Here is a 23,638-nt window from a genome sequence, read left to right on the forward strand (position 1 = left end):
ACTAGAGGCCCATGTACCAGTGGGGTCCCTTGGCCTGGTCTGCAAGATCAGGCTGAAACCAGCTCTCCAAAATCTCCCTAGGGGTCCCGAATTGCAAGAGGGTGTAGGCAGGCCAAGGGACCCCACCAGTGCATGATCAGGGTCAGGGAGGGATGCAGAGGGACGTGAGAAGTTGGCCAGCCAGGGAGGGACCACAGGAGGGCTCCAGGGCATGTCTGACCCATCTTGCTCAATCCCAATTCACTATACCCGTCAGAGTGTCTGCCCCCTGGTGGCATGTCATAGTGACTGGTCTACCGGTTGACTATCTGCCCCCTGGTAGTCAGTGCAGGTCACAGCAAGCAGTTGAATGGCCTTAGCATATCATTAGCATATTAAGCTTTGATTGGTTGAACAGATGCCCAGATGACCACTTAGCATATAAGGCTTTTATTATATAGGATGGCATAAAGTTGGCACAGATTATATCAATACTAGAGGCCCAGTGCATAAAAATTCATGCACTGGAGGGGGGGGGTCCCTCAGCTCAACCTGCCCCCTCTCACAGTCCAGAAGCCCTCAGGAGTGGGAGGCGACCTGGCGATCAGGGGAAGGCAATGCGCTATCACACTTCTACTGCTGCCACTGCCAGCAGTGCAAGCCTCTGCCGGGCCTGATTACCTGAGCCTCGGGTGGCCCTGGGTGGCTGGGAGGCTGAGGAGTCTGGACGCCGCCATCTTGAGGCTGTGGGTGCCACCATCTTTGAGGGCAGAGCAGTCAATTATCATATTCCCTCTTTATTAAATAGGATTGTCCTGCTGGTATTGTTTTTGAACTGCTTCTACACCATTCAGTGTTGGTATTTAACCTGTGTTAAAATCCCTGATGATGGGAGACTGTTCCAATAGCTCTGTGTATCTCCATGGCACCGGGACAGTTCCTGTCACTTAATAATAGATCCTCAACAATGTTAGATCAAGTTGACCAAATCATAACACTGTAGGATGAGAAGAAAGTAGGAAAAGTAGCATAATTTTATGCTGCAGCTACACTGAGCAACTTTCACTCCTAGCACCCATTTGTGTCTTTGCATATGCAGCTGGCTGGTATAGGCCTGGTACCAGGGAGGACTTTGGTGAGTATAGTAAGAGAGTGAGGGTCTGTGGATTGACAGCAGCCTGGAGTTAGGCCTGCATACAGGAGACTGAACGTACATATTCAGGCCACTAGGGGGCAAGTCACTGCTGATTAAAGTTTTTATAGGAACCTCTACCCTTAGAGGAGGCTACAGCACAGAGGTATTTATAAACCCCCAATACTTTTTAAATAAATGAGCTTTTTTGGAGGTAAATTTCCATTTCACATATTTCATGAGCCAATTTCTTCTGAGCTTACCCTAATTGACCAAGGCAGAAATTATCTTTTCTTCAAACTCTTTTGGAAGGGCTCTGAATCTTGCATAATCTAATAACACAGGCTATTAGATTTTCCCAGAAGGACATTATTGTAGATTTGTAAAAGGCTTACACCAATAAATCCAATCAAAGTTAAAGCCTTCTTTCTCAGGCCTTGTAGATGGGAAAGCATATTGAAGAACAACCTGGAGATATCCATCAACACTTAACATAAACATGTGATTTCAATCAGAAATTCTACAGCAATACTCATTTAACTGCCTAGTGCGTTAGGTACAAGGATGTTCATGACAGCCTCAACTTTGAAACAGCCTAATTCTCCATTAATATGAGACTAGCTGTGTAAATCAGCAAACCTCCATTCAATCAAACATCATACAGTCATGACAAAGAATAAGTAGTCTCTGCAACAAATAATACTGGAAATATTGGTCTTCCATATGCAAAACAAACAAAAATGAACCTAACCCATATCTTGCCCCATACTTAAAAATTAGCTCAAAATCATATACCTAGGTGTAAGACCTTAAACTATTAAACTTCTAGAAGAAAACAGGAAAAAAACCTTAGTGACCTTAAATTAGGCAGAGATTTCTCCTCTTAAATTAAATTGTATATATCTAAGTTGTACATCATGATATTTTGACATAATTATACATTGTGAGATGATTACAGCAGTCAAGTTGATTACTGAAATAAGTAAAATGGATGAATTGCAATGCATTATGTTGAGACCAACACAAAAGGCTACATGCTATATAATTCCATTTATATGGCATTCTGGAAAAGGCAAACTACAGGAATGGGGACTGTCCAGTATTTACCAAGGTTATAAGAAGAGATTTGACTGCAAAGGGAACTTTTGATGGTGATGAAAGTGTTCTTATCTTGATTGGAGTGGTTGTCCACTTTGTCAAAACTCATCAAACTGTATTTTTAAAAAGGGCAAATTTTATTTTATGTAAAATTTCCTTCAATATATTTGACTTTTAAAAAATGAGAAATAGATATTTCACATTTCTGCACTGACATGGGAGGTTTCCATGAAATACTGAGTGAAATTGAAAACATATAAGCAAACAAGCAAATCTATTTTATCTATTATTTATATATGCACAGAGAAAGCTTTAGAGTGATGGACACTACACACTTGGGGATGGAAGTATGTGCAATGAGAGAAGGGGAAAACTACACACATTTGTATTACTGGAAATTTTTACAATGAGAATTATTTAACTTGTAATTTAAAAATAAAAGCATTTTAAAAAATAAAATCAAATTCTTGGCAACCTTAGGAATAAAGAAGAAGGCAAAAAGGGGAAAAGACTTCTTTCCTACATGTCTGAGGTCCAATAAGCCAACATGCTGAGAGGAGCAGACAGACCATTTGGGTTAGTCTTGGCGGAGAACAGAGCTCTGAGCCTGGTCTTTCTGGTCCAGAATTAACCATGATTTAGTTACTCTGAAGTCCTGGCTACCTTGCACTGGCAGCTGCATCAGCAGGAGGGAGACAAGACTGGGCAGCTGAGAAGCCTTGGGAAAGCCCCTCCATAGCTCCCTGTGCCTTGGCAGCTCAAGCTTCAATCAGAGCCAGAATGATGGAGCCTCGAATGTAAAGGAGAGATCGCCAGAGAACCAGGAGAACTAATAAGTCTAATGAGACTCGTGAGACTCACCCAAGCATTATGCCTGCAGTTCCATCTCCAGGGCACGCAGCTTGGTTGTCCTCACTCTTTCAGAGAAGAGATTGGCACTGGGCTGGCCTGGAGCCACCTGGATGAAATCACAATAGTGACAATAACTTACCCAATACAATGTTTCCCAAACTTTGAGAGGTCCACCCATTCTAAGAGGTACCCCCTTTTTTAAAAAGCAAGAGACTTGGGAACTGCTGCCTATTTTATGTAAATTATATTGGAAATTTACAATATATATCAGCATACCAAAGCCTTTGGGATGGGCTGGAAGGCATCAATGGTGAAAAAAAGGTAAGAGATAAGAGATGAAGAAGGTAAGGGATGAGTTTTGTCTGTAGTTCTTTTTTTTTTTTTTTTCCACAGAGAGGAAGAGAGAAGGATAGAGAGTTAGAAACATCGATGAGAGAGAAACATCCATCAGCTGCCTCTTGCACACCCCCTACTGGGGATGTGCCCGCAACCAAGGTACATGCCCTTGACCGGAATCGAACCTGGGACCTTTGAGTCCACAGGCCGAGGCTCTATCCACTGAGCCAAACCGGTTTCGGCGTTGTCTGTAGTTCTTAGAAGAAGCTAAGGCAAATCTGATATTAAGGGATGAAAATACTGACACCAGCCACTGTTCTTTAAACACCTATTATGCTTATACTTGTTATTTCTCAAAGGCCTCCCAGCACTTCTATTGTGTTATTACACCCATGTTACAGATGAAGAAACAGAAGCTGACAAAGGCAGTTTATATAATCTTACCAAAGCCACAGAGCTAGTACACAGAGCTGACCACATACCCAGAAGCCTGTGTCTTTTATAAGACACACTACCCAGCCCTAGGTCCAGACACATAGGGAATAAAGAGGCAGGTGAGGAAACCAGTCTCAGTAAGAATGATCATGATCTTTGGGGGCCAGTGGCAGGGCTGCTTGGCCAGAGAGTCCTCAGAGGGGAAAAGAAAGAGCTGAGTTAAGATCAGTGATTATGCCGAAGCCGGTTTGGCTCAGTGGTAGAGCGTCGGTCTGCGGACTGAAAGGTCCCGGGTTCGATTCCGGTCAAGGGCATGTACAATACATTGGTTGCGGGCACATCCCCAGTGGGTGGTGTGCAGGAGGCGGCTGGTCGATGTTTCTCTCTCATTGACGTTTCTAGCACTCTATCTCTCTCCCTTCCTCTCTGTAAAAAATCAATAAAATATATTGTTTTTTTAAAAAAAAGATCAGTGATTATACGTACATGTATCTCCTCTGTCCTGGTGAGGCAAAGGCCACCTGGGGGAGTGGCCCCTAGAAAGCCTCCTGACCATGTATGTACACAGGAGGAAGGCAGGTGGCCCTAGCCACAGAACTGATCTTTAGAGTGACCCTGCACACAAGCAAAATGACCTTGTGAATGTCCTGGATTCTGACGAATCAGACCAATAACTCCTTGAAGGCATGGAGACATGGACTTAGAAGAGGGTGGCCCAGCCGAAACCGGTTTGGCTCAACGGATAGAATGTTGGTCTTCGAACTGAAAGGTCCCAGGTTCGATTCCGGTCAAGGGCATGTACCTTGGTTGCGGGCACATCCCCAGTGGAGGGTGTGCAGGATGCAGCTGGTCGATGATTCTCTCTCATCGACGTTTCTGACTATCTCTCTTCCTTCCTCTCTGTAAAATATCAATAAAATATATTTTTTTAAAAAGAAGAGGGTGGCCCAGGGTAGAAGTGTAGGGAGAGGAGTCCCCTTTTCCAACAGTATGGACGTGATATACTCTTTCTAAAATTCTTTCTCTAAAGCCTGGCCACCTGATAGGAGAAATCTAAACTATTCAAAAATAATGAATTACATTTGTGCATGTGAATATGTATTAATATAACTATAGCTCTAGTCTATGCTTTCAACCTTGCAATATAGTTATTTAGATGCATGCCATATTTTTCTGAGTAGATTATTAAGTCTTTGAGTATAAGACCCATGACTGCTTCATCTCTTTATTCCCTCAAATATCAAATCTGATACATAGTAGGCCTTCAATAAGTATTGAACGAAATAATTGATTTGTATGGTACATGCAAAACAGATGAACTACACTGCTATGTATTACTTAAGAGTAATTCAGCCTGGGTCAAGATTCCCTTTGCAAAGTTTCAGAGCAGAGTTGCCTCTTGCCAAGTCAACCATAAGTCTGCAGCTGCAGAGGCCTTAGCTTTAAGGGAAATGATACATGTAAGGCACCTTGCATGAAGTCAGGCCTGTAAATGTGAGGTTGCAGAATCCCCTGTGTGAGCTGGTGGCTGGGTGGGTATCTTGGCACCCACCTGTCTCCCCCAGGATCTCTTTACCACATGCCTGACACCTCCTACATCAGGCATGCCGTCTGGTCTGACCCTCAACACTCACAAAGGGTCAGAAAAAAGCTAACTTGGTCCTGCTGTCCATACAATCACGGTGTGCTTTTGACAGGCTGCCTGTTGCCCACTGGGGACCTGGCCACAGCCGGCATTTAGCTTGGCCACCATTCTTCCACACCTCGGCACAGGCCTAGGCTATCAGTGTAAACTCAGGAAAAGGCACATTCATTTGAGCCAAACTGAATTATCCAGGCCAGTTGGCAGCTGGAAAGTCACGTGCTGCTTTCCCAAACCAAACAGAAATTATTTTTAGATTATTTACTGTTTGGTATTATCCATGCCACAGCTCCCTCCCATTAGGGCACAGCAGAGAAAATAGACTGCAGCCAATTAATGGCTATTTCACAAGTCATTTGTCAGTACTGGGCCTTCCTGTTGTCATTTGTAAAAAGACAGACGACGGGAATGTGTGTACACAGAAGAAGGACCATATGAGGACACAGCGAAAAGATGACCATCTGCAAGCCAAGGAGAGAGGCCTCAGAGGAAACCAGATCTATGTGCATCTTGGTCTTTGTCTCCTGGCCTCCAGAACTGTGAAAAAATAAACTTGTTGTTTAAGCAACCCAATCAGTAGGGTTTTGTTATAGCAGCCCTAGCCAATGAACACACTGGGTTAATGCATTTTCCAGACGGCGTGTGGAGAATTACAGTGTGTAACTAAGGGTACAGGGTATGTCATTGCTTTCCCTCTGAAGACTATTTTTCAGGGTTGTTGGTATTACATATTCTGAAGCCAGGGCTGGGCAGAGGGCTTGGACTAAGTCAATGCCCCTAGGCACTAGTGACCCTAACTATACACACATCACGGTGGGGTCAAAGAGGGAGGGAAGAAGGTCACTTTCTGCTGACTCACCTAAAGGAGCTTGGTCTGAGATTTTGTAGGTGAAGACTACAGAGTGTAAACCAAAATTTCCAAAGAGGTGCAGAAAAGGAGAAACTTCATTCAGGTGAAACAGTTCCTTAGGCAGCTTCCTGTGGAAAGCAAAAGGGCACCCCACTGAGACAAAGGGGAGGCTGTCATTTATAAAGTTCCCACCCAGGTTCCTGATTGGCTCAATTTTATGCAAATAAGGTTTCCAAATTCTAACAATGCTGATTGCTCTGAATCATGCAGTTCTGATGAGTGATTATAGCGCCGTTCTGATTAGTTGGCATTGATGCAAATGAGGATATAATTGTGCAGTCCTGATTGGAGAAGGCAGGTCTCAGTTCATTGGACAAAAGACAAAACCAGGGCTTCCCTTCAGTGGTTGACTAAGATGGCTTACACAAGCAGGGCATGTGTGGGAAACCAAGAGTTCACACTGAGGTTTTCCCCAGTATGCACGATACGTGAGGAGCCCCTGTAAGCAAACGGCTACTAGGTTCATATTATTTATAAAATGTGGGCCCTGTTTGACCATGGGGAGTCTATCTCATCAGATACATTCCTTCATGGGGTTCACATCAAGTGAATCTTTATTCTCAGAGTCCACTGAGGAACGGATTTCTCAATATGTTTGCCTTCATCATTGGTCTCAGTGCCAGGAAGAAAGACAGTTGAGGCAACAAATAATTAGCATTCCAACTAGCCCTAATTCATGGGCCAAGAAGTCACCTTTTATTGGCACAAGTGCTCAGTTGGAAATGGTAAGGACGCTTTTCCCATCTTGTTATATCCTTGGGAAGACATTCAAACCCTGCAGCCTCAGGAACTCCTTGTAGGGAAATGTACTTGTCATTTTTGCTCCTCCTGAAGGAAGAAAGCAGGTAAACGACATGCTGATTATAAATGGTGCCTGCAATCACAAGTATCATTTTGCATTGTTCTGGAAATACTAGCCAATGTTTCTAGGTAAGAGAATGGAGAAATTGTTTCAAAGAACTCATTAAGGTATGGAATTAATATACAAAATAAGCAACATTACCTACGTATAAATATAGTAGAAGATAACATATATAATAGCCACAAAACAGACTGTCTAAAAACATAGTTAACAAAATTTTGTTGGGCCAATATGATGAGAACTCCACTAAGGTACAGAAGAAAAACACTTTTAAAAATTCACGTATCTTATTCTTGAATAGAAACATTTTAAGATCCAATTCTCCAAATATTCATTTAATTAATATTTATGATTATTTAATATTAATTTAAAGCCATTGTGTATTTATCATGTGTTTTTGTTTTCTATAATTCTAATGCTTCTATAATTCTAATGCTGACTCTAGAGGGGCTGTCCCTCCTAAATTAGATAATTTTTAGAGAACACAAACAACTCTCCTTTTATATGCAAACTAATCAGTCCATAATCCCAACCTCCCTCTTCCCATTATCACTCTGCCCTAATCACCAAAGGACCATATCCATACAACCAGGGACAGCCCCTAAGACCAACGTGAATTATTTAATCTAGGCAATCCTAAACATATTTACCCTTCCTCTCTTCTTTCTTCCCAAGGAAACCACAGTAAGGCCTCAGCCCACTTCCTCTCTGCCTGAGACCAACCTGGGTGTTTTCTCCTGTGACCCTCCATGTGTGGCATTCTCCTTGGGAACTGTAAGAAACTTTCTTTTCAAGGGCAATTGTCTCCAGATCTATTGGCCTTACTGAACCTCAAGTTTTCTATTAGTACACTATGTTTTAAAACACAGTTCAATAAAGATAACTGACTTATGTGCTACTAAATGCAACCTGGGAACATAATCAAGTGAAGATAAATTGTTAAAATTCTGAAAATTTTTGAATAATGTAAAGCCCAAGCTGGTTTGGCTCAGTGGATAGTGTTGGCCTGTGAACTGGAGTGTCCCAGGTTCGATTCCAGTCAAGGGTACATGTCCAGATTGTGGGCTTGATCCCCAGTGGGGACTTGCAGGAGGCAGCCAATTCATGGTTCTCTCTCATCATGGATGTTTCTATCTCTCCTTCTTCCTTCCTCTCTGAAATCAATAAAAAATATATTAAAAAAAAAGAATAATGTAGATAGGGTGATGGGAGAGGAGATACATGGAGTGGCTGAGAGAGGATGGGGAGGCAGGGATGCCTCTGAGTTAGAAAATAGTTTCATGAATGTAGTGGGTATAAATTGCCATCTACAGCAAACAAGTGTAAAAGAAATATTTTTTAATTCAACTTAATTTTTATTTTGGCCTACATCTTGCCAGAGTGGAAACAAAATTCACTCATGTCATGTTCCCCCCTCCCTCACCCCTTCTTCTTCCCCATACACACACTTCTCTAAGAACTGCTGGGTTTACCTAATACTCAGGCATCATCTACTCCTCCATCCACCCTACATCCTTGTTGAAATATTTGCTGCAGCTTTTGAGCTAGTCATGCACCGCATAAGGACCTTTTGGTAGTCTCATTTATATATATAAAAGCCTAAGCAACCAAACAACCAAATGACCAGTTGCTATGACGCACACTGACCACCAGGGGTCAGACGCTAAATGCAGGAGCTTCCCTCTGGTGGTCAGTGTGTTCCCACAGCGGGTGGGAGCCACATGGGTGCCAAATGTCGGGCTCATGGCTGGCAAGTGCAGTTGCAGCAGTGCGAGCCTCTCCCACCTCCATGGCAGCGCTGCCGAGCAGCGAGCAGCTGCAATGGCAGGCACAGTGGGGCTGGGATGGGATGAGCAGGAGCAGTGTGGTGCCCTGCCCAGGCTCGGGCTCCTCCCCAGCCACCTGCCACCTCACACACTACCTACCACATCCTCCGAGGGGTCCCAGATTGTGAGAGGGCACAGGCCAGGCTGAGGGACCCCACCAGTGCATGAATCCGTGTAACGAGCCTCTAGTAAGATTATAATGCAACTGAAAATTTCTATTGCCTAGTGATGCTGTAGCCATGCTAAGTTGATAGTGCACTGTGTTACTGTTTTGCACCAGTCTTAAGTCATATGGATAACAATGCTACCTGCTAGAAATTCCTGGAGGCCCAGAGGGACACTCACCTGGGCCCCAATGAGCTTCCCATGGACCAAAATTACAACTGGACTGACCTATATGGTTCTTATTAAGATTGCAAGACACCCTTCAGCAATAACCATTAGGAAACTTTGAAGAAAAGAGTTTATTACCCCTAGACCCTGGAGCTACAAGGCAAGTCACAGGGTAGAGAGTACATGAAGGGGCCTGAGGTGCTGTTTTAATTGGGGGAGAGTGGTGGCCTAGGGTTTCACAGGATCACTTTTTATTGGTGAATTCAAAACAAGGAACAAAATCAACCAAGATCTCTAAAACAAACAAGCCTCAGTGTGGGAAGGTAGCCAGCTCTATCCAGTGTGTGGTGGTCAATGTGTTTATATACCTCCTTTGAAGCAGATGTTTCTTTGAAATGGATGCCTCAGCAATCAAAGCTTAGGTGGGACATTACAAAAAAAAAAACAAAAGCTTACAGAGTTTACACTACAATTACTCACATGTTGGTGCTGATGCTGGTATATATGAAACCTTATTAGTTGACTATATCATCTTGGTTTGTGTAAGTGCACTCTATGATGTTCACGCAATAACGAAATCATCCAACAAGGCATTTTTCAGAATGTATGGATATATAACCCCCTCCTGAGTCACCTACCCTCCAAGAAAATGTCTGTCATGTTTATGCTGTTATGTAAGTAATGTTTATGTCATGAGGAAATAGATTTATCAGGGGCAAACTCAGAGGAGCTTGCAAACAGGATCAAGAGGACACAGGCCCTAGGAGATGAAGGGTGGGTGACATCTGGGTAACAGGCAGTCAGTGGAGTTGAGGAGGGAGATGGGAATTCAATTCACCACAAACATTGTGAGTAGTGATAGAGGCATACACGGGGAGGGAGGACAGCTTAGTAGAAGTGACCTTTGAGCTGGACCTTGAAAGATACGGCTGATTCCATTGTAAAAAATGGGTGGGAGTGCACAGAGCACTGCAGTGAAAACAGCACAAGCAAAGCTCAGGCTAAGGTGGAACCAGGATTGATTTCCTGAGCCCACCTTGACCAGTGGAGTGATGAGGCAATTCCCAGGCACATGCTGGGGCCAGGGAATGAGCTCCGGAAAGAACCACACGGCTGCAGATTAAGTGCTCGCAAAGCTGGACAGAAGGAAGAAAGCATGGATGATGCCATCTCTGTAGATATTGGCAGGTCTGAGTCAAACTTCCATGTGTTCCCATCAAACTCTGAAACTGGAGAGCCAGGGTTTCTAGAGGTGTCTTTCTCTGCTCCCTAATTGGAGGAGGGGCTGCCAGACGGTCTGCATTCACTGACCAGCTAGCCCCTTTCCTGGATACAAAGGCCTTGGAGGGGAGGGAATGTCCAAGACAACCCAGTGAAAACCAGAGGTGTAGGCAGTCCTACCTGTCAGATTGAACCCAAGGTGTACTTTTAGTTGTACCTTATCTACAGGAGGAATACAGAGGATCTTCAATTTCCATTACCCACATTAGTTGTCCATTTTCAGATTAGTAGTAGCAAATGCAACCAGAAAACACTAGATGATTCAGACTTCATCTGTCTACATTTCACTCTCCACAGTCAGCAGTTTTATCAGGGTTCCTCAGTCATAATTCCCATCTGGACTTGAACTGATACCCAACTTTCTTAATATACTCATCAATTCTATCCTCGTCATTCCAAATTTGCATTTATTTACTGATCCACTGCCTGCCTAAGTGTCTGAAAAACAGTAAAGAAACAGAAATACTTTTGGTTTTAATATTATTTTCACTTTCTTTCAGTGTTCAATATTCCTATTATTTCTGTAACAGATTTGAAACTTTTTTTTTGTAAGGAAAATATCCTCACTTAAAAGGTTCATGTATAAAATAACCATAGGAAATATCTACTTCTTTCAACCATCATGAATTCTCATTAAACTATTATTTAGTGAACCCCTGCAGAGCAGGTGGCTCTATTAGGAAGTGAAAACAGAGCCTGTTTTTTTTTTGTTTTTTGTTTTTTTGTTTTCCTTCAGGAAATGACTAATCTTCTTGGAGAAGTACGACCCACTTACTTGAAAAGTGAAACCACACTGCTAAACAGGAAGTAATTCCAGCCAGTACTCTCCTCTTCTCTAAGGTCACATCTTCCTAAAACACTTACTGAGTGCCTTCCATGGGCCAGGTATTAGGCTAGGAGCTTCTGGATAGCTTTTTGAGTCCCCAAACAACCCCATGAAATATGAAAGATTTTATAAAGAATATTAGAGAAGCTAACCATTCCCACTCTAGTTTTTCTTAATCAAGAAAACAGCCATAATCTTTCAAAGTTCAGTTTTTATGAGGCACTTGAGTATCAACATACTAGAATCATATAAGAGTATTTATTATTATAATAGGGGGTGTAAAATATTTTATCCAAGTTGAGTTTTGACTACCAACCAAGAAATTCATTTTAGAGGGGCTTATTCAATATCTTATCCTTCTAAAGAAAAATTCCTGTAAGGAGACTAATTTTGAGATCACTTTTACCAAATAAGCATTCAACAGACTTGTCACCAAAGTGCTACTGGACTAATCTGGTCTTTATATGCCCAGGCTGACCTCTGCTGGACAGTATAACCTGCCAACACATTGGTTTTTTTTCTCTTGAGATAATATGGCTAGGGAAAGAGCATTTCCCCCAAATTATATTTAGCATTTAGATTCATATAGTTCAATTTACTAATACTCATTAAGCCCTCCACACTACCTTACAGCAAAATCTTATATTGCACTCGGCTGCCAAAGGCAAATGACCATGGACAGAGGAGGATATTGATGAGGTTACATGAGCTTCCCACTCTCAATGGTTCTTTGGATATTCTCTGTGCTCTTATGCAGCTCAGGCTCTCTGGTGCATATCTTAGAAGTACATTAAGAGTCCCTGCCTACTGGGCCCGATTTCAGGATTGTCAGGTAAAACCACAGATCCCTGCAAGTATCTCCTAGGTGCACATCACAAAGCTATAGTCCATCAATTTATAGAGGTCATTTATGCCCCTAATTAGCAAATAGAAAAATCTGATAAGAATGGTGTAAACAAGCTGAACTTTAAAGTCTTATGCTCCAATTCATATAAAATTGCAGAAAATAAACAAGAATGCCTCTGAATATAAGAGATACTTTTCCGTTTCTCATATTCTTTTAAAATACAGGCATATCCTGGAGACATTCCAGGTCCAGTCCCAAACCACTACAATAAAGCAATATCACAATAGAGTCACACAAGTTTTTTTGTTTCCCAGTGCATATACATGTTATATTTATACTATATTGTAGTCTAGTAAGTGTGCAACCGCATTATGTCTAAGAAAAAAACAACCATGTACATACCTCAACTTAAAAGTATTTTTATTGTGCCAGGACCGGTTTGGCTCAGTGGATAGAGCGTCAGCCTGCCGTCTGAAGGGTCCCAGGTTCGATTCCGGTCAAGGGCATGTACGTTGGTTGCGGGCACATCCCCAGTGGGGGGTGTGCAAGAGGCAGCTGGTCGATGTTTCTCTCTCATCGACGTTTCTAGCTCTCTATCCCTCGCTCCTCCTCTCTGTAAAAAGTCAATAAAATATATATATATTTTTTAAGTATTTTTATTGCTAAAAATATTAACCATCATCTGAGCTTTTGGCAAGTTGTAATCTTTTTGCTGGTGGAAGGTCTTAAAATGCAGTATCTGCGAAGCACAATAAAGCAGAGCACAATAAAACGAGGTATGCCTGCAATGTCTGTTTCTGATAATAAAAATTACAAAATTATTTTTATTTCCAACTTTTATAAAAGAAAGAAAAATGAAGAAATTAAAATTTCTTATAATCCCATCACTGGGTTATTATAAAATTTAGGTTTATTTTGTGGCCATCTTTTCTCTTTGTGCATATGTGTGCACGAGTACAGGTGTGCATCTGACTTGAACCCATCAGTTTTACAGCTTGCCTTTTTCACGTAATAGTATCCTCTATTTTTTCATTAGTAAATATTCTTTAACACAATTTTATTTTATAATGTCAATAGATCATAATGCGTGCAACCAATATCTTATTAAACACCGGGGCTGTTACGAAATAAAACTATGCTGAATGGTATATATCCTATCTAATAAAAGGGTAATATGCAAATTAACCATCACTCTGTTACAAAGGTGAGGTGCCCATAGCCACAAGATCAGTGCCCAGTCCTTTCAACCCTGCCGGAGTCCCAGTCCCGGGGTGGAGGGGGGGGGAGGGCATCCACTGAAAGCAGGCAGCATGAGCGGCACGGCAGAATGCTTGGTTTGTCATCACAGCAACAAGGCAAGCATTCCACCCAGCCAAGGAGGGCCTCTGGGCAGTGGGCACAGAGCGGCCAGGCCCCACAGAGAGCTACTGGCACACGGATTCATGCATTATACACACACACACACACACACACACACACACATGTATGTATGTATGTATATAACTCTTTGACCAAATATTTTATTATTTTCTAGATAATGCTTAAGACCTAGATAAGCTTACTGGGTCAAAGTTATGGGGTCTGAACAATTTTAAAATTCCAAAACAGGCACTTCTAGTACTTTGTAGAAATACTGTACCAATTTCAGCTTCCACCACAGCATAGCAGTACCCATTTCACTTCACCTTTATCCGCACCAAGAATTATAATGTAAAAAGAGCTGTACTGCCCTGACCAGCGTGGCTCAGTTGGTTAGAGCATTGACCCACACACAGAAAGGTCATAGGTTCCATTCCAAATCAGGGCACATACATATCCAGGTTGTGGAGTCAACCTCTGGTTGGGGTGTGTATGGGAGGCAACCGATTGCTGTTTCTCTCTCACACTGATACTTCCCTTGCTCTCTCCCCCCTCACTTCCTCTCTAAAGTCAATAAAACATATTCTCAGGTGAGGATTTAAAAATATATATATATTTTATTGATTTTTTTACAGAGAGGCAGGGAGAAGGATAGTCAGAAACATCGACGAGAGAGAACCATTGATCAGCTGCCTCCTGCACACCCCCTACTGAGGATGTGCCCGCAACCAAGGTACATGACCTTGACAGGAATCGAACCTGGGACCCTTCAGTCCGCAGGCCGACACTCTAGTCACTGAGCCAAATCAGTTTTGGCGAAGTTTTTTTTTTTTTTTAAGTGCTTTGTCAAGTGGATAGGCAAAAATAGTGTTTTTCAGGCTAACACACTCATATTTATTCACAATAATCACACTTTTATTGACCTTTGTATTTCTTCTGTTGATTATACGTTCATGCCCTTCACACATTTTTCTTCGAGTGCATTAATATTTTTCTTATTTATAGGAGTTCTTTATATTGTTAAGGCTGCTGACTCTGTTGGTCCTGATGCGGTATATATATAAACAAGAGTTGCTAATCCAAATATACCCTGAAATTATTAGTTTTGGTGTTGTGTGACTTCTCTGGCTCAATAAATTATTTCCAGAAAGAAAAAAAAACAATGCAAAAAGTATGGAATAAGCCCCATTAAATTGTGTGGAGACTTAAGGTACACAGTGGTCAACAAATAAACAATGAAGAAGAAATAGCCTGTGTACTATAGAATTGTTTTTTTTCTTCAAAAATGTGTTTATTTTTTTTTTTTTTTTTTTTTTTTTTTTTTTTACCTTTTATTTTTTTATTTTTTTATTTTTTTTCATTTTTATTATTATTTTTTTTTAATATATTTTATTGATTTTTTTTTTACCCCCTCCCTCCCACACATCCCCTCCCTCCCCAGAGTTTTGTGTCCATTGGTTGCACTTATATGCATGTATACAAGTCCTTCGGTTGATCTATTATCTCCCCCAGATCTTCCTCCCGTCCCCACTGTAACTTGACAGTCTACTTGTTCATATACTGTCTCTATATCTATCTTATGGTTCACCAGTTTATAATGTTCTTTATTATCCACAAATGAGTGAGGTCATGTGGTGTTTCTCTTTCATTGATTGGCTTATTTCACTCAGCATGATGTTCTCCAATTCCATCCAGGATGCTGCAAATGATGAGAAATCCTTCTTTTTTATGGCAGCATAGTATTCCATTGTGTAGATGTACCATAGTTTTTGGATCCAATCATCTGCTGACGGACACTTAGGCTGTTTCCAAATTCTGGCTATTGTAGATTGTGCTGCTATGAACATAGGGGTGCATATATCCTTTCTGATTGGTGTTTCAAGTTTCTTGGGATATATTCCTAGAAGTGGGATTACTGGGTCAAATGGGAGTTCCATTTTCAGTTTTTTGAGGAAACTCCACACTGTTCTCCACAGTGGTTGCACCAGTCTACATTCCCACCAGCAGTGCGCGAGGGTTCCTTTTTCTCCGCAACCTCGCCAACACTTGTCGTTTGTTGATTTGTTGATGTTGGCCATTCTGACAGGTGTGAGATGGTACCGCATTGTTGTTTTGATTTGCATCTCTCGGATAATTAGTGACTTTGAGCATGTTTTCATGTGCTTTTTGGCCTTCCTTCTGTCTTCTTTTGAAAATATTCTATTTAGGTCCATTGCCCATTTTTTAATTGGATCATTCATCTTCCTTTTATTTAGTTGTATAAGCTGTTTGTAGATGTTGGAGATTAAACCTTTATCAGTGGTAACATTTGCAAATATGTTCTCCCACACAGTGGGCTTTCTTGTTGTTTTGTTGATGGTTTCTTTTGCTGTAAAAAAGCTTTTTATTTTGATGTAGTCCCATTTGTTTATTTTCTCTTTAGCTTCCATTGCACTAGGGGTAGTATCAGTGAAGAAGTTTTTTTGGCATACGTCTGAGATTTTGTTGCCTGTGGATGCTTCAAGTATTTTTATGGTTTCCCGTCTGATGTTTAAGTCCTGTATCCATTTTGAGTTTATTTTTGTGTATGGTGTAAGTTGGTGATCTAGTTTCATTCTTTTGCATGTATCTGTCCAATTTTCCCAACACCATTTATTGAAGAGACTGTCTTGACTCCATTGTATATTAGTGCCTCCTTTGTCAAATATTAATTGAGCATAGTGATTTGGGTTGATATCTGGGTTCTCGATTTGATTCCATTGATCTATATGTCTGTTTTTGTGCCAGTACCAGGCTGTTTTGAGAACAGTGGCTTTGTAATACAGTTTGAAGTCTGGTATTGAGATACCTCCTACTTTACTCTTCTTTCTCAGGATTGCTGTGGCTATTCGGGGTCTTTTATTGTTCCAAATGAACTTTTGGAGAGTTCTTTCTAGGTCAGTGAAATATGCAGTTGGTATTTTAATGGGGAGTGCATTGAACTTATAGATTGCTTTAGGAAGTATGGACATTTTGATGATGTTGATTCTACCAATCCATGAACATGGTATGTTCTTCCATCTGTTTACATCTTCCTCTATTTCTTTTTTCAGTGTCGTGTAGTTTTCCGCAAATAGGTCCTTTACTTCCTTAGTTAAGTTTATTCCTAGGTATCTTAATTTTTTTGGTGCGATCGTAAATGGAATTGCTTTTTTAGTCTCTGTTTCTATAAACTCACTGTTGGTGTATAGAAATGCCATAGATTTCTTGGTGTTAATTTTGTATCCTGCTACATTGCCAAATTCATTTATTAAGCCAATTAGTTTTTTAATGGAGTCTTTTGGGTTTTTTATATACAATATCATGTCATCTGCAAATAAGGATAACTTTACTTCTTCTTTTCCAATTTGGATGCCTTTTATTTCCTCCTCTTGTCTAATTGCAATGGCTAGTACTTCCAGTACTATGTCAAAGAGGAGTGGCGATAGTGGGCATCCCTGTCTTGTTCCTGTTCTTAGAGGGAATGGTTTTAGTTTTTGCCCATTGAGTATGATGTTTGCTGTGGGTTTATCATATATAGCTTTTATTACGTTGAGGTATGATCCTTGTACTCCCACCTTGTTAAGAGTTTTTATCAGGAAAGGGTGTTGGATTTTATCAAATGCTTTTTCTGCATCAATTGATATGACTATATGATTTTTATCTTTCAACTTGTTTATGTGATGTATAACGTTTATTGATTTGCGGATATTGTACCAACCTTGCATTCCTGGTATAAATCCTACTTGGTCATGGTGTATGATCTTTGTGATGCTCTGCTGGAGCCGATTTGCTAGAATTTTGTTGAGGATTTTGGCATCTATGTTCATGAGGGATATTGGCCTGTAATTCTCTTTCATTGAGTTGTCTTTATCGGGTTTTGGTATTAGGGTGATGCTGGCTTCATAGAAGGAGTTTGGAAGTGTTCCTTCCTCTTGAATTTTTTGGAATAGTCTGAGGAGGATAGGTTTTAGTTCTTCCTTGAATGTTTGGTAAAACTCTCCTGTGAAGCCATCTGGCCCTGGGCTTTTGTTTGCTGGAAGCTTTTTGATGACTGTTTCAATTTCTTCCCAAGTCACTGGTCTATTGAGATTTTTAGATTCTTCCTGATTGAGTTTTGGAAGTTTGTATTTTTCTAGGAATATGTCCATTTCCTCCAGGTTGTTCAGTTTGTTGGAATAGAGTTGTTCGTAGTATTTTGTAACAATCCGTTGTATTTCGGTGGGGTCTGTTGTTATTTCACCTCTTTCATTTCTGATTTTGTTTATTTGGGTCCTCTCTCTTTGTTTCTTGGTTAGCCTGGCTAGAGGTCCATCTATCTTGTTTATTCTTTCAAAGAACCAGCTCTTGGTTTTGTTGATCTTATGTATTGTTTTTTTGGTCTCTATGTCGTTTATCTCTGCTCTGATTTTTGTTATTTCCTTCCTTCTGCTTACACTGGGTTTTTCTTGTTGCTCCTTTTCTAACTCTTTGAGTTGTAGAGTTAGATTATCTGTTACTATTTTTTCTAGTTTTTTGCAATAGGCTTGTAAGGATATGAACTTCCCTCTCAAAACTGCTTTTGCTGTGTCCCAAAGATTTTGGATTGTTGTGCTTTCATTGTCATTTGTTTCCAGGATGTTTTTAATTTCTTCCTTGATTTCTCTGGTAACCCAGTCCTTGTTTAATAGCAAGCTGTTTAGTCTCCATGTGTTTGATTTCTTTGGATTATTTTTATTGTAGTTAATTTCCAGTTTTATGCCATTATGGTCTGAGAAGATACTTGATATGATTTCTATCTTCTTGAATTTGAAGAGACTTTGCCTATGTCCCAAAATGTGGTCTATCTTTGAGAATGTCCCATGTGCACTTGAGAAGAATGTATATTCTGTGGCTTTGGGGTGGAGTGTCCTGAAGATGTCAATTAATTCCATCTGGTCTAGTGAGTCATTTAGGATTGATATTTCTTTGCTGATTTTTTGTTTAGATGATTTGTCGAAGGGTGACAGTGGGGTATTAAAATCTCCTACTATGATTGTATTGCTATTAATCTCTCCCTTAATGTCCTCTAGCAGTTTTTTAATGTATTTGGTTGCTCCTGTATTGGGTGCATATATATTTACCAGGGTTATTTCTTCTTGTTGGATTGTTCCCTTTAGTATTATGAAGTGGCCTTCATTATCTCTTGTTATGTCCTTCACTCTGAGATCTAATTTGTCAGATATAAGTATTGCTACCCCAGCTTTTTTTTCATTTCCATTTGCCTGGAAAACTTTTTTCCATCCCTTCGCCCTCAGTCTGTGTGCATCTCTTTTTCTGAGGTGGGTTTCTTGTAGACAACAGATGTATGGGTCTTGTTTTCTTATCCAATCTGTTACCCTATGTCTTTTGATTGGAGCATTTAATCCATTTACATTTAAGGTTATTATTGATAGGTACTCATTTGACGCCATTTTTATTCTATACCCGTGTTCCTTCTTCACTTCTTATTTCTTTATTTTTACAGTAGACCCTTTAGCATTTCTTGCATTGCTGGTTTGGTGGAGATAAATTCCTTCAGTCTTTTTTTGTCTGTGAAGCTCCTGATTTCCCCTTCAATTTTGATTGATAGCCTTGCTGGGTACAGTATTCTTGGATTCAGACCCTTCCTTTGCATGACTTTGTATATTTCATCCCATTCCCTTCTGGCCTGATAAGTTTCTGTTGAGAAATCAGTTGCTAGTCTGATGGGGGTTCCTTTGTATGTAACTTTCTGTCTCTCTCTGGCTGCTTTTAAGATTCTTACTTTGTCGTTGTTGTTTGCCAATTTAATTATAATGTGCCTTGGAGTCTGTCTTCTGGGATTCATTTTGCTTGGGACTCTGCGGGCATCTTGGATTTGTGTGGGTTTTTTCTTTTCTATTTCAGGAAAGTTTTCTGTCATTATTTCTTGAAATACTTTTTCCATGTCTACCTCAGTTTCCTTTCCTTCTGGAACCCCTATTATTCGAATATTATTTTGTTTTGTTTTGTCCCAAAGCTCCCGTAGGCTCTCCTCCTGCTTTTTAATCTTTTTTTCTAGAAGTTGCTCTACTTGGGTATTTTTTTCCATCTTATCTTCTAGCTCACTGATGCGGTCCTCTGCTTCATCTAGTCTACTCTTGATGCTTTCTATTGAGTTCTTCATGGTAGCGATGTCACTTTTCATTTCTTCTTGGTTCTTCTTCAGTTCCTCATGGCTCTCCTTCATTTCCTCATGGTTCTTTCTCATTTCTTCTTGGCTTTTGTCAAATTTCTCTTCCATTCTTTTTAGCCATGCTATGATCATTACTCTGAATTCTTGCTCTGGCAGGCTGCTTACCTCTGGCTCGTTTACTTCCTTTTCTGGTGATGCCTGCTTTTCTTTCAAGTGCGGACTATGTTTTTGTCTCCCCATGGCCTCTCTTTTCAGGATGTCTGGTTATGTGGTATTCCTTCTCCTGCGTTGATTTTGAGGTACAAAATACAACACTACCAGGTACAACACAAGCGGCACTTAACAGGAATGTATTTACAATATTAATAACCTCTAATAAAGGTGACCACTAGAGAAAGGCAACTTAGGGGATAGGAGAGAAGGAATAAAGGTAAAAATAAAATAAAGAAAAATTAAAAAAAATAAAATTAAAATTAAAAAAAAAAAATTAAGTAAATTAAAAAAAAAAAGAGGGATAAAGAGATAGAAAAAGAAGAAGAAGAAAAAAGTAATGACAAAATGAAGTTGGAAAACAGGGAAAAAAAGAAGAGGGAGAGAGAGAGAGAGAAAGAGAGAGAAGAAGCAAACTAAAAGAGAAATGGGAAACAAACTATATATATGTGGAGAAAATTGCCATAGAAAAACCTCTGGACCCAGCCAATGCCAGTAACAATACTTGGAGATTAATACAAACTACAATATCCACTATTATTAAGTAAGGCTATGATATACAGAAGTAAAATAAACAAACAAAAACAGAGGATTTAAAAAAAAATACAAAGCAACAATAACAATACAGGAATAAGCATAACAATTTCACTAAAAGGCATAAAAATTCACAATAATCAACCTTCACACATACAATGCGAAAAGGATAGAGGGGAGAATGGATTTTTTTTTTTTTTTTAACTAGTTAATATAGTGCAGAGATTGGTATTTATACACTTGGATCAGGGGTTGGAACTTAGGTCTATAAGTATAGTGAGAGCTTTAGCAGGGGGTATAGAGAGAGAATAGAGGAAAAACTAAAGCCGGAAAGGGATAGGATAAACTGTAGACTAAAGGGTAAAGTTTAGTAAGAGAGTGATAGTGTAAAGGTTGAGTTGAGATAGGGTTGAATGATGCTATAGTAGAGATTAAAATAGAATGAGGGTTACTCCCAATGTAAAATAAAGAAAAAATAAAATGGTACTAGAGAGAGAAAAAAAAGAAAAGAAAGAAAGAAAAAAAAATAAATAAAAAATTTTTTTAAAAAAAATTGCAAAATAGCAGTAGTTATAGTGATAGAGATTGAAAAATGTAGTAATTGAAAAGGTAAAATCAAGTAAGGAAAAAAGAAAAAAAATTGTTTCTTAAGTAAAAGATATGAAAAATGAAAATTAAATAAAAGATGTAAAAAATGAAAATAAAATAAAGTATAGCAAAATTAGCATAAAAATGACCAGTACTGGTCACTCACTTCCTCAGTTAATGTATTTGGCACTTCTGATTCTCGGACCAGACAGTCTTGCAGTTCCCAGCTTTCCACTGCACCTCAGTTTTGTAAGGTAGTCCTTAATTTTTAGTAGACTATATCTTAGATATTTGTGTCCATTTATTTTTGATTAATTAAAAGACAAAAGAAAAGAAAGGAAAAAAAAAAAAAGAAGGGCAGTTTGTAATTCAGCTCTTAGGTGTCAGTGTTTCCGGTTTGACCTCCCAGTCTTTTTGGTTGCTCCGGCCTTCTTTCTCTATGGCTCTAGCTGGCAGGGTGCCAGCTGGCTCCCAGACTATCTCTTCTGGCTCCGATCCCTTGTTTCCAGGGAGGCACTTTCTCCCAGCAAATTCCCCGGATATGCCCAACTAGGCTGATCTTCCCTAGTATTCCGAAGCTAGGGGGTGAAGGGGATCAGGCGCCGAGGTGTCCAGATGTTCCGCCCTTGGCGGGACAGCCGCGATTCTTAACACTCTGTCCCATGTCCCCTGGCTTTTAAAAAAAAAAAAAAAAAAAAAAAAAAAATTCCCGCTTCTGGGGAAGCTTATGCCAAACCCAGCACTAGATGTCGCTGCAGCCTTCTTAGGGCTCAGCTTTGCGGGCGCTCCATGGAGGCGGGGCCGGAACTCCCCGGCTACTGTGGCTGCCGGCACCGCGGGACCGCGATCTCTCAGGCTTTCCCCGCAAATTCTGACCTTTCCGTGGGTGACCGAAGAACTCCTTTGAATCCACGCGCCAGCGCCAAGTCGGGCGTCTCAGCTACTGGATGGACCTCTCCGCAGTGGGCTTTCCAGGCCTCAGAGAAGCCACTCCTTTCTCACAGCACCGCCGCCGCTGCTTCTGCCGCCGCCGCAGCCGCCACCGGCCGCCGCTGTGGCAGTGTTGGCCACCGGCTGGAAATCCTGTCCAGCGGATCGCTGCCTAGCTTCCTTGAAACCTCTGCTGCCCCTCAGCTGCCAATCAACCCTCCCTGAGCGACTCAGATGTTACTTTTATCTGTTCTGGGACCAGAGTCAGAACAAGTCCGACTGTTCGGTCGCCATCTTCCCATCGTCCAAAAATGTGTTTAAAAGATAAATGACTTTAAGAATGCATTTATTAAAAGAATACTTTGTTAACTCAATGGTTAAGCAAGTTACATTGCTATTATTTAATAAAACCCTTTCTTTTCTTTCATCTGTAAATGGCTATTTCTGTGGTTGAATACTGGTAATTTTTTTGTTTTTAATCAATTACTTTATTATATAATATCATTTAGAAATATTTTTATTTTTGTATAGCAATTTTAATATTAGTTATTTCGCTGTGGGGGGAAAAATTCTATTTTATAGGAAAGACAAAACTCCTGAAGACCAATTATGGCATCTTTATTTACATATTAGAACGGGTCAGCCAGTGAAAATCCTAGAAAAAGAAAAGACAACAAACATTCAGTTGAAAGAAATAATTGGCTACACCTACAAGTGACTAATAGGTAGTTAGCATATACAGAGTGGATATGCTGGACAAAGAGGTGATTCACATTCCATGCAGCTCATAGCCAGACAATGCAAGATTTCACCACATTACTTGGATGATGCACAATTTAAAACTTATAAATTGTTTATTTCTGAAATTTTCTATTTACTGTAATACTTTCAGATCACAGCTGAACATGGGTAACTAAAACTATGGAAAGCAAAATTTTGGCTCAGGGTAATGTACTAACTTTGGGCTTTGTCCTTTTTTTTCTAGTTCCAAGCTTTTTCTTTTTTCCTGAGGTAGGCATTTATTGCTGTGAACTTCCCTCAGAACTACTTTTTCTGCATCCCATAAGTTTTGGTATGTTGTGCTTTCATTTTCACTTGTCTTAAGGTATTTTAAAATTTCTCTTCTGATTTCTTCTTTGACCCATTAGTTTTTCATTAGCATGTTGTTTAGTCTCCACAAACCTCAAGACTAGTTTTCTTCTTGAAATTGATTTGTAGTTTCAGAGCATTGTGGCTGGAAAAGATGCTTGGTATGACTTAAATCTTCTTAAATTTATGAAGATTTGTTTTGTGACCTAAGATATGATCTTTCCTAGAAATTGTCCCATATGCACTTGTTGCTTTTGGATTAAGCATTCTATAAGTATCTGTTAAGTCCATCTGGTCTAACATGTCATTTAAAGTCATGTTTCCTTATTGATTTTCCATCTGGATGATCTATCCATGATCTAAGTGGGGTATTAAAGTTCTCTACTATTATTGTATTGCATTCTATTTCTCCTTTTAG

The 23,638-nt window shown here is 40.2% G+C and overlaps 1 protein-coding gene across 2 annotated transcripts in view; it reads right to left on the reverse strand.

Moving 5' to 3' along the window:
• LOC311632158 (acetylcholinesterase collagenic tail peptide) overlaps positions 1 to 23,638 on the reverse strand; it is a 109,727-nt gene that overhangs the window by 53,239 nt on the left and 32,850 nt on the right. Inside the window, exons 17-21 of one of the 2 annotated variants that reach the window (XM_084903285.1) lie at positions 13,008 to 13,098; positions 12,762 to 12,771; positions 11,462 to 11,533; positions 7,078 to 7,212; positions 6,334 to 6,452 (exon numbers count right to left, since the gene is read on the reverse strand). In XM_084903285.1, the coding sequence (XP_084759411.1) occupies positions 6,334 to 6,452; positions 7,078 to 7,212; positions 11,462 to 11,533; positions 12,762 to 12,771; positions 13,008 to 13,098 (427 nt within the window). Of the gene's footprint in view, positions 1 to 6,333; positions 6,453 to 7,077; positions 7,213 to 11,461; positions 11,534 to 12,761; positions 12,772 to 13,007; positions 13,099 to 22,632; positions 22,787 to 23,638 lie in introns of those variants that run through there. The other variant, XM_084903286.1, reaches the window with a different exon arrangement.

Source organism: Pipistrellus hanaki (assembly GCF_964339955.1).
Source record: "Pipistrellus hanaki genome assembly, chromosome: 13".
Classification (NCBI taxonomy): domain Eukaryota; kingdom Metazoa; phylum Chordata; class Mammalia; order Chiroptera; family Vespertilionidae; genus Pipistrellus; species Pipistrellus hanaki.